This window comes from Ixodes scapularis, unplaced genomic scaffold (genome assembly GCF_016920785.2).
Source record: "Ixodes scapularis isolate PalLabHiFi unplaced genomic scaffold, ASM1692078v2 PGA_scaffold1__304_contigs__length_218370807, whole genome shotgun sequence".
NCBI classification, from domain to species: domain Eukaryota; kingdom Metazoa; phylum Arthropoda; class Arachnida; order Ixodida; family Ixodidae; genus Ixodes; species Ixodes scapularis.
The window spans coordinates 47,580,816-47,595,851 of record NW_024609846.1 but is presented as its reverse complement, the minus strand read 5'-3'; the positions used below and the strand labels follow the sequence as shown (position 1 = coordinate 47,595,851).

Below are 15,036 nucleotides of genomic sequence, written 5' to 3'. Positions count from 1 at the left end.
AAGAAACAGCTTGCATTGGGACACTCAGCATATTGTTTTGTGTGCTTACATGATGCTCAGCGTCACAGCACAGACTCTTTGTTTAGCTCTTCAAGACATTTTCATGACTGGCTCGCTCTCCCCAGTGCTTTGCCGGAGAGTAGATGCACGGGATAGTTTGCGAATTTATACAGTGGCATAGCCAGCACCTTTTTTTTTTGGGGGGGGGGGGGGGAGACATGCGGAGATGCTTATGATTTGGTGAGTGATGGGGGCCACTTCAGCCCCATAAGCACGCCTCTCCTGGCTGCTCTGCAGCTCCCATAAAGGAGAATTTGGAACTCTCTATGGTTACATATCTGCTGAAACATTTTGTTAACTAAGACGTCTTCATTGCTTAAAAATGGGGAAGAAAGACACTTTAATTCTTGACCAAGAAATGTGAAAATTGTTTTTACATTACGCTGAATACTAGTTTTCGAACTGAACTTTATATAGAGAAGGATACCAAACAAAGTTTTCAACAGGGAGCCTTTCTTTCTGCTTCCCTTCCCCCATCTCCGCAATGTCCTGTTTGCTACTCTAGAGTGCACAGTCCTGACAAAAAAAAAAAAAGCTTATTAATCGGACTTTTTGGAGAGGAGCTGGTGGAGCAGCTGGTTTGTTTCCACCATCTGATCCACCATTTTTTCTATCATCTCGGCCTGTTGAGTCATCAGCTGCCGCTGGTGGAGCCTGTCCTCTTCCTCCATGATGAGCTTTCGGTGGGCCAGCTCGCCATCTGTCGTCTGCCTTTCTCTCTCCAGGCTGACTCGTGCCTCTTCTAAGTCGATACGGCGATTTTCGATTTTCTGCTGCTCCTTTCTTAGCTTTTGCTCTTCAATCATGACACGGTTCTTGGCCTGAAACTTCATATCAAGAAACTCAAGCCCCCGGCTGAGGTTTCTTTTTCTACCTCCTGCACAGAACATAAAGCAATAAATTAATATTGACACATATACATAACTACAGTATTAAGGCATCTTGAGGGTGAATAACACATTATCTACACTCTGGCAGCAGAATTTATTTTAATCAAAACATTTTCAAACCCATACCTCTCATGGAGTATTGCTTAGACAATGACCTGACTGATTTGTAAATGATCTGTTACATCATCGACTGTCACTCGTCTATCCGACAAAATCATTTCACGTGAACGTTCACTGTCATCATCAGCTGTGAATGCAGATGGGCGTCCGGCTCCTTGCTTATGGCTACTATTCCGTGTTTTCTGAGTTTATTCTTAGCTAAAAATTCGGTGTCTATCAAAGTTTATAATTGTTAAATTTCCAATTTTTCGAAATTCGGGGTTTAAATTTCCTGTGTTTTAAATTTGTCAAACTTCAAAATTAAAATAAATAATTACTGGACAAAAACATACCCCAAGGTGATAAAAGCTCCCAGAATCAAAATATATTTCTGCAGGGGCATTTGACAATAACACGCCCTTGCAATTGGGAGTACCAACTATCCCACGAGAACTTTTGCAAAATGTGTTGCTTCAATAATCATCAGTACTTTGAAATATCCAAACTCCTGAACGTACTCATTGGGAAGCTTAAAAGCTTCAGCTGCCGTTTTATACACTCTACAAGTTTTTTCACTGTTATAACAATACAGCCCTCTTCCTCTATCGAAGAACCACATGTAGTATAGTCCAAACTGGAATCTGGAAAAGTTACTTGTCACGACCCAAAAAATACAATGACTTGTTGTACTCTACGAACCTTGACAGGATAAAAGTGGAACTTCATTTTGTTAATAACTCAAGATGAAAAAAAATGAAGTGGCCTCATTTCAGAAGTGCCAACTCTGTGCTTGACGAACTTTATAAGTAAAATGTTGTCTTTTTTGCTTTTCATTTTGCCATCGTCACCTCAAAGTTGCGAGCTTTTAGGATAAATCCAAAAAGACAAAACTGTTCCAGCGAGCATTTGTCGAAGTTTTTAGGATATATTGCAAAAATAGGAACCCTACTTATGGCTGACAATTGTGCGTCCTTCATTAAACTTCTGTACCCATTCAACATACTTCGCAACGAAACATTTCCTTTGTGCAGTGCCAAAGTATTCGATAAATATCTTCGCCAGACAGATCCTCAGATCACAAAAACTGTCTCCCCCGCTGGTGTGAACTAAGATTAAAGCAGTCACACTTTATCGCACCTCACACACAGCTGAATTGACTGTACACGTTCAAACCTACACAGCAGCAACTTGTGACACAGAAAGCTTGTATGAAAAGCACTGATAATAAGCTAGTGTGACCAGCAAAGTTTTAAGATAACCGAGGTGAGAATAATTTTTAATCACTTCTATAATACCAATGGGTACACCCTAAAACCATAGATGGGTTGTTTAAAGAATATAATGTTTCGTATTACTATTCATGCAGAAAGCTGCGAGAATATGGGCTTCCGTAACAAACTGTCAAAAATTAAGGTGCACAATAATGTTCCTAAACCCATGAAACAGCTGTAGGCTGCCTTTCAAACAACAAAAATTGCCACATGGTAGTCCAGAGCTCTCAGAAATTCTATTTACCATATAGATTCGTATAGGGTATGTTTATATATGCCACACAATACCGAGCAAGTACCCATAGAAATGTTGGAGATAATCTTGAAAAACTGGGAGGTAGGTTTGACAAGAAAATTCCTAAAGGAAGACATGATAGGGGAAGTTTCACTGCTTCGCACCAGTGTGCTAGGAGAAGCGGCTGATATGGCGGAGTGTCTTGGTTAGCTATAGCTAGGGCTCCGTGTTTTCGGAGTTTATTTCTCGTGAAATTCGGAGGGTGTTTTTAGGAGTTTATTTTTTACCGAAAATTCGGTGTTTATCAGAGTTTATTTTTCGTAAACCCCCAATTTTCAGAAATTCTGAGATTAATTTCGCAGTGTTTCCCATCAAAAAATAATAACTAATAACCGGATGCAAACATATGCCAGATAAAAAATAAAACGCGCTTGTATCAATTAGGTAACATTTCTTCAGTTGAATTTGGCGTTGTTGTCATTGGAAATACTAATTTGTCCCACGAAAAAGGTCGCACACAAGTGTGGCTTCGATCAACGTTGATAGCTTAAAATCGATAAACTGCTGGAAGTAGCCGCAAGAAGCTCGTAGTCATCCCATCAATCTATCCCGCGGCCATGCAAGGTGGAGTGTAATAGAAAAGTTTCAACTGCCCCTCTTCCCTTTACAATCTCTATGGTCCATAGCTTTCACTGTTACCCCCGGAAACATACCCTCTGCTTTCTCTAAATCCCAAATCCCATGGCCCAAACTGAAAACCAAAAGAGTGGCTTTTGTCGTGACACGAATGGTACGATGACCTGTTTCCCTGAACCAACCTTGACGAGGCAAGCCGTAAGACCACCTTTTGACAACGGTCCGAGGCTTCAAACATAATTAGGGTGTCATTTACCCAGGACCATTAATCCTGCGCTGCTCAAATTGTTAAAAAAAATATTTTTTTTGTTGCTGTTGGGGGAGGGGGGGAGGGGACGGGAGGGGGGGGCTGGCATGGGCACATAACAATTGGGAGTTTATCGGATAAATCCGAATTGACAGAAATTTTACCGGCGGGTGTTTTTCGGAGTTTTTCGGATTTATCCGAAAACATGGAGCCCTAGCTATAGCCTATACTTCGTCTCACTAAGGCAGTGCAACATATCCCAACCTATTCAAAAGAAGTGAAAGGAGGAACAGGAGAGAAAGGCTGGGATTCCCAGCTTCTCTCCTGTTTTTTTTTCCCTCCTCTTGAACAGGTTCGGATACGCTGTCGCCACTGTAGCCTTGGCCGTACTGCACAGCTTTAGTGAGACGGTGTACAGGTGGACTCTGAGGTCTGTGCTGGGTACCTGACGTGCCTTTTGCATATTTTTCTTTCATCCATAGGTAGCAGGAAGGCACTTATTGTGATAGGGGTACATGCTTGGTATTTTACAGTACTCTCTTAAGAAATCACGAATAATATCCTTTTTTTAGAACCTGAAAACACGTTTGACAACTGCAGTTCATAAAACATTTTGGGGTTGAATATATGTGCTTTGTGGCTTCCCAGAGCATTTGTGCATCCTTGTGCTCCCCTCATTTCATTACGAATCTCAGTGCGGCACTGGCAATGTAGCTGACCCTCAGCCACATTCCTAAAAAGGTTCTACATACCTGCAGAGTGGTCAAATCCCACACCAACTTAGTTTACGCTTTATCTAGGGTCTGATAACAGCATTATTCTGGTTTAGGGCACCTAAACAGAGGTTTTTTGTGCACATGACATGGCCAAAATGCACATGTAAACCAAGGATGAGGCATTATATGTTGCATACAATATAAAAAGTACAAGGTTATATGTACAAAACATATTATTTTACACATTATTGCATGTTGTAGTGATTGACACTGATAGTTTATATTAAAAATGAATACCTATACATTCACATCATCATTTGCAAGTCGTCATAACTCAGTAGCTTGGATGCAGGTGTGATTTTAGTTAATTGCATGGCGATATGCAAGATGGAATTAGACATACCCCTTGTGCCTGGGAATTGTATTGTAAGCCAATAAATAATGCACACATAACTATAACTTGGGACTGCTCGGTTAAGATTCTCTCTGTCCTCCCTAATTTTTGCTTCATAATAGTTTCTTCGTGCCTTCTTTAGCAACCAAATGATTAAATATTAGACCATGCTATCATAAAAAAACTTGTTTTCTTTATGAAGTTATAAGCTATCAATTATTGATTGTACTATTAAAATCAGCCTTTGTTTTTCTTTTTTTAGAAAGGGTTCTCTGCATGTGCTCGATGTAATTTCTATGCAATGCTAGCAAGAGAGAGCTCCCCTAATACATATCAGTTATGGCATTTCTTTAGGCTCACATACTGGCTGATACTAAATCATTTCAGATTATTAGGAAAATACTACATTCGTATGTTTTTCAAATGCACTTGTTTTTGTGGAAGAGTTATGGGTCCATCGTATAAATATTTCAAGCACAATTTCACCACAAGAACATTTTTTGGTAGTAGGTTTGCCCACGTGGGGCAAAACTCGCAACAAAATGGATTTCATGCTGTGCTGCAATTACTTAAATTTGTGACCAATGGCAGTGAAGTGTATTGGACCTACTCTGTCTACATGACAGCGTCAGAGGGGGAGTTAAAATCATTATCATAAAAGCCTAACTTGTATCTCTAGACAGTTTAGGGTCTATCTGTGCAATATGACTTTCGACTGCATGGTTGCTGAACGTCATGCCTTGCAGTGTTGGCCTAGTGGCAGGTGCTGGATGTTTTTCAGCTGAGGTCAGGCCGTTCGACCGCAAGATCCCTGAGAAGGTAGGCTCCTGGCTGCAGGGTTCGGTTGGTGCCATCCCCTCCTCTTCTCCATCTGAGGGCACCGCATAGATTTCTTCCAGCAGTGCAGTGGCACTTTGGTCACCTTCATCAGCTGCACAATAATGCCACAATGCAAGGCTTTCTCACAAACTTTAACTAAAAAGCAGCAATGAAGTTCATGCTACACATATGCTATCATTTATTAGTAAACAGTCCTATGGTTCTTTCAATCATCCTACATTCCCTCTTTTTTGTTCTGAGATGGCAGCCATTTAATACTTAGTGAGATATACTATTGCAAACAATATGAGCTGAAACAGTCATTTATGTTTCTTTGGCATACCTGCCAGTTTTTGGGTAAGCTGTGGCCCGAACCAGGAATGAAATGCAAAGTTAAGGTCCTATACTTACGACTATTTGACAGATTGAACGAAAATGAAGCTTGTGAGGACCACACAAGAAAATTCCGGATCAGGTGTTTCGGTTCATATTGTCTGTGGGGGTACATCAAGATCGTACAACTTGTATGAGTGTCGATCATCTCATGAAGTCACAAGCCATGCTACAACAGCCTTGGCACAAGTGAATGCAGAATGGTTATTTCTGCACTCAAATGTTTTTTTTTCTTTTAATGAACATAAAGATATTTTGCGTGACATATTTCCGACTTGGAATTCTTACCAAAATCCATGCTGGGATCCTTTGCCTTATTTGATTTATGCACAGAGGCAGTGTTTTTCAGATAGTTCGAGCTCGCTTGTGTTGTGATCCACTGAATCACCCAGGGCAGTGAGGAACATTAAGGACGATCGGTCAGTCCTCGAGAAGTCGACTCCTCAGTGGCCAAAATGAGTCCAGTAAATAATGGCGGGGCGGCAACGAAGAAAAAAACAAGCTACACTAACTATAGGTTTATGTGATCCAAACAAGTACTTTACTTCTTCAGTTCTGTCACTAGTGAAAGCACTCACCATGTCTCTGAATTTCACCGAAATAAAAAAAAAACAACTGGGATGTCTTGATCATATCTGATAAACTCAAGAGACACACAGAATGTGTAGTGAATGAGCTGGGCACATGCTATGTGTGTTTATGATGCCACATACATCGCAGTGTCACATGACGTCGTAGTGTCAAGCGACGTCACAATTTCATGTGATTTCAGGTTGTAGAAGGGTTGAAAACTGAGTTAGTTGGCAACTGTTCATTCTGGTTTAAAAGTGCACAACAGACGAGGACAAAGTCATCGTCTTTTGTGCATTTTTAATTCATGTCAGGGTATCACGTGACACCCTGATACGGGTCATAGAATATAGCCTCTATAGGGATATATTCCTTATATAACCTTGACCTGGATGTCAGTCGAGCGCACCACTCGTGCGTAATGTGTCTCTTTTCGCATTAAACCAGACCTATAGCACATTTTTGTTAAAACGACACCAATGAAAAATCTTTAACAAGCAAAGGAATAAGGCAGGTTGCAGAAAACATTCAACATCATGGCCGCACATGACTTAGCAGAATGAAAACTTGTTTCGTGAAGCTGACCTATATCGTGGTTTTCTCGTTTTTTAACTCCTTAATATAGCGCAGTTCTTCAGAGCATGGGGAAACAATTGATGTTCAAACCTTATATTAACATTGCCAATATTTAAAGGATCATATTCATAAAAAATAACTTTCATAAAACAAAAATGTCATTGTAGATGAAACACCATGGGCTAAAGGAAACTACCTCCTCCTGTGCTCTCTTGCATGATCCAACTCACTGCCTCCTCCCGTTGTTGGCTGGCTGCATTACTTGTTGGCCTTTTACCCTTCAATGTTTTTGCTGCCAATATAAAATAGAATCAACAAAGTTGGCAAAAGTTAGTACAATAATTAGGGTTTACAGTACGCTCACGATAATTCAAACTCAAATATTTCATACTTTTGATTAAATAATATTCAAACAAATTGGGAACATTTGGTTATCCCGCTATGTTTTTAATAGGCCGCTTAATTCAAACGGTGTTTTCGTGTAATTCATACTTTTTCTTCATGCGGCCCCGTTGAGCGTGCTTCTTTCCGAGCATCTGGTGCACTGCGGAGAAACAACACTCGCAGAGCTCGCTTTCGCGGGTGTTGCTTCCGGCAGTGAATCTTTGCTCGAAGCACGCTCAACGGTGCTAAAACGGGACACATGAGCGATGAAAACGGGTGCCGCGTGGTAGTTTCTATAGCACCTTACGCAGTCCTAGGTCTACGTCACAGCAGCCGCGCAAGTTGCTATGGGAGCTGCCGCGCGGCACTCGTTTTTATCGCTCATCCGTCTCCTGCTTAATAGTCCACAATAGATAACTTTATTCTTAGATAAAACAACTTAATTTTGTTTTGAGGTGGCGTATGCTGTCTAAACAGTAAATGAAAAACAACATTTCTTTAGGGATGAATAAGCCTATGTCATACATTTGATAAGGATAGATAACTAGGCAGGTTAATTGATAAGAGTTTGTGCTGAAAAAAACATGAACTCTTATCTTCGTCTTTTTGTCCTCATCTCAGTCGCGCCGTTTTTTCAACATGAGCTATGTCATACCTTTTGCCAATGTTCCATGTGTGGCGTACCTGCTTATGATATTAGTAAACCTTTGTAGAAGAAGTCATCAAATATCTGCTTTGTATGTGTAGCCAACCATATAGCAAATCATAATTTTATCTTGCATTAAGTTTAGATGGCTCTTTAATAAATTAAGCTTATAATAGTTGAAACAAAACTCTTCCTGGGGTTTGAGTAAATGATTCTGCCTACTGGAAATGGCTTCTCTTCTGAAGTGTAAGATATGATAAATTATGAGCATTGTTAGTTAATTGCAACAGCCTAAACATATATGACAGAGGAGACATAGCTTGCAAGATGAACACTGTGTCAGTCTGAGCTTGACCGCCCCAATCATGAAGCACCAAACAATGCACTCTACAACAGTGAGGATAAGCTGTGCAGTAGACCGACAAACACTTGCAATAAAATGTGCATACAAAGTTGCATGAATAACTTGAAAGAATAACAGTGCCAAGAGACAATGGACAAGTAAGACAGCAACAAAGCTAGCGCGTTCCACTTACAAAATGTCTCTTGGTGCTCTTACTCTTTCCAGGTTTGACATACCTAGAAAAGATAGTCATCTACCTGTTTCGTAGGCAGCTGAAGGTTATTACTTCACAGAAAGTAAACAAACAGAAAACAAAATATGATATATGGTACAAAAGCAAAAACAAGAAATGGTTGCCAAATGTACACACCTTAACGAAATTAATGAAACAAATTAATCATCAAACACAAGTCAATTCACACATAAGAGTAAAAAAATATGGTGCTACACAACTTAATTTCAATTAAAAAGGTAGCTTTTGAAATTGTCTTGCCTCTTTAGATTGTTTTGTCAGCAGCATGGCCTCGGAATATGATGCTTAAATACACTCGGACTGAATAGCCCGAGGCCACATAATTACATAATTGCAATCTCTGGAATAACTTGTAAGCTTTTTTGTTTTCAAACACAAACATTCTTGTGGTATGTAAGGACCTCCTCAGACAAACAACCTTGAGAATCAAAGCTGCACAGAACAAACCTGGCTTTCGTCCAAACTCATCATAAAGTGCTACGCACTCAAGCAGAAGGCGTGCCTTTTCGTCAAATTGTTCTTCAGTTCCTGATCTGGAAGTGAAATACATGCCTGCTGCTTTAGAATATTCAAAAAAAGCTTTTTGTTAGCAATAGAAACATCATTGTACCTAAAAGTACGCTGAAACTTTTTGCCTTTCTTATGATAAAAACATTTGGTGTCACTAAAACAAAGTAAACTATTTCGGCCTAAACCTTTTATTAAAACATGTCTCCAGACCCTAGGCTTGGTGAGTTAAGCACGAGTAGCACAAGTTTTACCTTCAGAGAATGTGTGGCAGTACACATGCAACTTTTTCCATCTAGCCTCTTTGCAGTGTCTAACTCAACATGTTATGAAAAAGCCCATATGTCTACTTTTCTCGAAATCATGCATAAAGTCCTTCAGCATATACATAAACGATGTGTCAGATCAAATTTGTGGCAAAATGAGGAGTCCGAGGCTGAATATCTTAAATACAGTTCACAGATGTAATCTAGGAAATGTTTCAACTCCAAATTTTGATCTGTGCTATTTTCTTTGCTTATTTCCACAAATTGTGATATCTGACTCTCCACATACTCATATCCTATTCAGATATGAGGAAGTACTTATTAACAAAAGATTATGTAGAGTTTTTACCTTACCCATTTTACCCACCACAAGTCAATTTTCTTACAAGTGTTTAGATCAAACAACATTTACGTTCCCGTGGTAAGGTTTTGTTAAGAGCTTGTGAAATGCTGATGAGATCAGCTATAAAAAACATCATGAAGCACATTCTAGACTAAGAATTTGATGTGCAGGTATAGGAAACAAAGAAACAATTGGAGCTTCACTACAAAACACCATAACCAAGCAATAAATGTAATTACAGTATAGAACCATGATTTGCTGAATATCTATGTGAGGCACTGGTATCACATGTAGTATACGGGCAGCTTGCACAGTGCGATTTTTAATGTGAGTATCGTATGAAGTGTAATTTGCAGGCATTCCTCTGTACGCTCACTTGTAGGAGCACGAATACCAGAAGTGAAAAAGAAAAATATAGATCTCACCTAACCTTTTATATATTGAGTTTAGACATTACTTAAAACTGTAATTGTTGAGGAGACCAAATATATAGTAAAAGTAAGGCTGTAAAGGTCTGACACATATGCGGAGTGCAAGTTCGTCTGCTTCTTTTGCAGGGGTTGTGGTAATCTCAGAACGCCGAGCTCTGGTTGGCTCTGGCTGAAGATTAGTAGGTAGTCCTTAAAGCAAGCTGCCTTGAGGTCTAACCACTATTCTTCAATCAGAGCCAATCAGAGATGGGCGTTCTGACGTCACCACAACCCCTGCAAGAGAAGCAGACGAACTTGTGATTTGCGTATGACACAGATAGTTGTTGCTAAAACTTCTAGCTAATACTCTCGGTGTGGTGGCAGTCAAAGTGTACTAGTCAATCATGCAATGTACTTGGAAGCACAGTTCATTGGATGCTCTGGCAGCAAACGCTGTTTTATTTGTGGATACTGGCGTGAAAGCTTTGGTTAAAGCAGATTTATTCTTACATAAACGCTGCTTGCCTGCCTGCCTGTAAGTGGTGCTTCTCTGCATGAATATTGCAGAGAAGCCACTGATAAGGAGGAAGGCACGGAAGGGTTCTGTTGCTGAAAGCTTTTAAGTAAACAAAAAAAAAGTTGTGATACCACGAATGATGTGCGGCTCGTTTGCCACCGTATTTTTTTTTTCTTTTGGTTTACCTGATTTATATACTCGGGGAATAAAATAATGCCTCGACCGTACATGTAACTTGTTTTCTAATACGTCGTTTTCAGCGGGCAAGCTTTGGTGTTTTACATCAACCAAATATGATGTTTACACCAACCACGTCCCGATATGCTGAAAAGTTGCCGACAGCAAACTCGATTTGGCACAAGAACACGCTCGCGCGCGCCTATCATCAACATTCGAAGTCGTCTGCTAGCGATCCTGTCTCTTTCCCTCGAGGCCCACTGCAGGGCCGAGTATTAAGAAAGCTATGGACAAATAAAACTATAAATATTAAATCGTGAAGAAAGTACAAAAATAACCAAAATATACTCACTTTCTCAAGTTGATGCGGTCATTTTTCTTGTACAAAGTTACGAGGAGGTCGATCCTTTCCCTCGCTCCTCGCAACGAGAAGTTCTTTTTCGACGCGGCGTTTAAGCCTTTGAGGACGTCATTCCAAAGAGCTGGAGTCAAAAAAGGATTGGCGCCTAGCACCTCCCGAAGTAGAAAGATATCGTCTACTGCTGTAAATCGCTTCCGAGGAGGAGGCGGAGGGACGGAGGTAGATGCGGCGCTCATGTTGCTCGACGGTACAGATAGCAGACGATCACGGTCGTACGCCCGCGTACCGATCGTTGCGCCATGTACGGTACGACCACGAAGAAAACATAAAGGAAAACCTGTAACTTTACTGATGTGCACTCATTAGAACTATCACCCAATATTCAAAGGGCTCGTTTTATAGGATATATGTGATTAGCATTTGTACAGAAATTTTTAATTCATGCAACATTTTTTAAACTAAAAAGTATCCAGAGCCTCCAGAGCCTTGATGCAGAAGGCTGTTGCTCACTCTGTTGCTACTACAGATAATCCTCAGTCATAACAGCAGCTGTAAAAAACGGGTGATAAGTGCTCAAAATGCACATCCAATCTGTGTATAAAAATAACAAAAAAAACTTAATATTTAATATGTAAAAAAAAAAAAAAAAAAAAAAAGGTGTCTGGGCCAGCGGGATTCGAACTCTCCACCACTGGTCCTCTACGAACACAAGAAATCGGCGATCCAATCCACTGAGCTACTTTTTTTTTTTTTTCTTCTTTATTGAACTCAACATTGCAGCACAGAATGCTATGTCATTACAAGGAGCTCACGCCCAGCGACTTGTGGGCGAACTAAAGTTCTCTCATGTTCTTAATTTCACGGAACAAGTGTGCCCACTCAGGCGTAGTTTCTGGTGTTCTGCAATACACCGTTTGGACCTCGTTTACAATATCGATGAAATGCTTCTGTACAGACTTAATTTTTGGGTCAGCATGCCGAAATTCCATCCTTGTTTTCCAGATACTAAACAGGCCGAGTATTATAAAAAGGTCATAGGGCACAGTGTCACTTTCTTCAACAGGTAAATACCTAATGGTCTCCGGAGACAACATAAAATCTTTTTTCAGGGTCCTTTGAAGAATGTCCCAAAAAAACACAGCATCCCAACAATAAATAAAAACGTGTTCGATGGTTTCTGGTGTCTTACACAGGAGACAATCCACCGACCACGGAACAAAGATTCCTTTATCTCTTAGCCATGGCTTGACTGGCAATGTCTCGCTGTGCAATTTAAAGAAAAAGGACTTTACCCCTGGTGGAACACACATCCTTTTCACACGCTGGAGCACATCTTGACCCGGACATTGGCTGTACACCGACCGATACAGTGGCGCAGGGAAAAGCAGCTCAATCAGGTCACGACTGAGCTTCTTTTTAGTGACACTACCCAGGTAGTCCATTGAAAAACGCGCTCGCAAAAACAATACAGCGTCTTTCACTTCTTTTAAATAACCAGAAAAACAAGGGGGTTCAGTACATTCACTAGTTACCAACACTGCCGGCAAAGAGTTCGCCAGTCTCACCTGGATAATTGCACGTAGGAAGGGATGATTCTGGTCGCGTAGGAAAAAGAAGCGCGAAACAATCTTACGGACGAAAAGATGCGAGAGGCCAAGGCCTCCCAACTTGACGCTCCGGAAAAGGTTATCTCTTCTCATCCTCTCCCACCCGGACTTCCAGATGAGAGTGGCGAACACCCTATGGAACTTTTGGATACTCATCCGTGTACATGCCAAAACTTGCATAATGTACCAGATCTTTGCGATCAAAAAAATATTACACACTGTGGCGCGTGCAAAAATTTACAAGTTCCGACTGACCCAAGTGTCCGCCTTCGTCTTTAAATCTCTTGCGAGCTCCGTCCAGTACGGCGTGCTAACTTTGTAATATTCCAAGGGCACCCCAAGATATGTACATGGCGTCGCTTCCCATTTAAAGCCTGCAAAGTAATGCGGTTTTAAAGCCCACCTCCCGTGCCACACCCCACAACATTTCCCCCAGTTCACTGCCGCTCCTGTGGCGTTACAATATTCTTTCGTGAGGACGACCGTTTCCATGACGCTTTCTTCGTCTTTACAAAAAATAGCCACATCGTCAGCGTATGCGGACACTTTAACTTCACTATTATTGAAAAGAAACCCCCGGATATTCTTGCTAGCTATCACGCTCACACAGAAAGGTTCAAGGTACAGAGCAAATAGTAAGGGTGAAAGGGGACATCCCTGTCTGACTGACGAAAGCACTGCAATTTTCTTAGAAACATTATTATTTAACACCAACCTGGTGGTACAACCTTTATACGCCATATCTACGCCCTTTAAAACAACTTTGCCTACATTAACATGCAATAAAATACTCTTTAGAACATCATGTCTAACTCTATCAAACGCTTTCTCCAAGTCTAATTGTATCATTGCCACTTTATCCCTCCCAACAGTTTCAAAAATGCTTCTCGCTATATGAATATTAGTTTGAATGGACCTTCCTTTAATGCCACATGTCTGGTGATCCCCGATGAGGTCCCGAATGACACACTGGAGCCTACGCGTAATAATCTTAGTGAAAATTTTGTAGTCTATGTTACATAATGTAATCGGCCTATATCCCGTCACGCTGAGCCTTTTCGACAAGTCCTCCGACTTCGGTATCAGTATGGTGTGGGCCTCTACAAAGGAACGCGGTAGACAGTAATTTTCGAATGACTCATTAAATACGGCCAACAGTACGGGACTAAGGTTTTTTTTAAAGGTTTGGTAAAATTCTGCACAAAGCCCATCAGGCCCCGGGGTTTTCTGTCTCGCTAGCGAGTCTATTGCTCGTTCAACCTCTCCTAGCGTGATTTCTCCCTCGAGCCACGTTGTAACCTTCTCATCCAACTTGGGCATGAGTGACAAAAAATCTTTAAATTTACGAAATCCTACGGGAGTCGGTTTTTCCCCAAAAAGCTTCCCAAAGTACTCAACAAAAGCTTCTTCTATAACATCTTTATCGCTGCTAATTTTCCCTTTATATTCTATTTCTCTTATTTCTCGAGTCAGGGCATACTTCTTTTCCTCAGCCAGGGCTCGCTTAGTCGGCTGTTCTCCCAACAGAAATTTCTCCGAGCGTGCCCGCACGACTGCCCCTTTATACTTTTCATTGTATATTTGATCCAACTCCATCTTGATGTGCCGAATGTCATCGTCGCAAGTTCCAGGGCGCTCACACTCTACTCGACACAATGCGTTAAGGTCTTGCTTCAACTGCCTTTCGCGAGCTCGAGCTTGGAAGGTGATGTTACTGGCCCTTTCTACCGCGGCCAACTTAACTCCCTCTTTGAATCCTTCCCAGGCCTCCCTGATACAAGTCTCTTTTTCGACCACACCCCGCAACAGCTCAGCGACAGTGGTTGCAAAAAGTTTATCATTCAAAAGTGTTCGGTTTAATTTCCAAAGCTGCCAGTTAAAACGAGACGCTCTGCTTTCTTTCCTGCCAATTTTAACGCTTACGAGGCAGTGGACAGTAAAAAAAATGGGCTGGACACGGTAACCGTGCACAGTGCGCAGTACGTCAACTGTAACATAAATACGATCTAAACGAGCGTGTGACGTATTTTGAAAATGCGTATACCTTACGCAACTTCTTATGGTGCATAAGGCACCGACGTCCTCGAGCCCACACACATTTACAATTTCTTTCAAAAGTCTCGAACTGCTGTCACCACTCATGGCCGCTCCAGTACTATCCCGCTCGTCACAGACACAATTAAAATCACCCATGCACACGATCACTTTGTTACACTCCAGTTAATTACGTAAAAATTGAAAAAAGACTTCTCTATCCTTCGCGTTATTGGGAGCGTAGATACATATCACTCGCCACTGGACATCTGACAGCGTGAA

General features: G+C 41.1%; 1 protein-coding gene across 1 annotated transcript; it reads right to left on the bottom strand.

Annotated features, from left to right (window-relative positions):
- Window positions 1–582: 582 nt before the first annotated feature.
- On the bottom strand, window positions 583–11,280 carry LOC120837705 (the record flags this gene model as incomplete). Its single annotated transcript, XM_042290712.1, has 5 exons — window positions 583–937; window positions 5,288–5,479; window positions 7,103–7,198; window positions 8,980–9,065; window positions 11,105–11,280. Coding segments are annotated over 5 exons (888 nt in total), but the record flags the coding sequence as incomplete, so codon positions are not given.
- Between the last annotated feature and the right edge of the window lie 3,756 nt (window positions 11,281–15,036).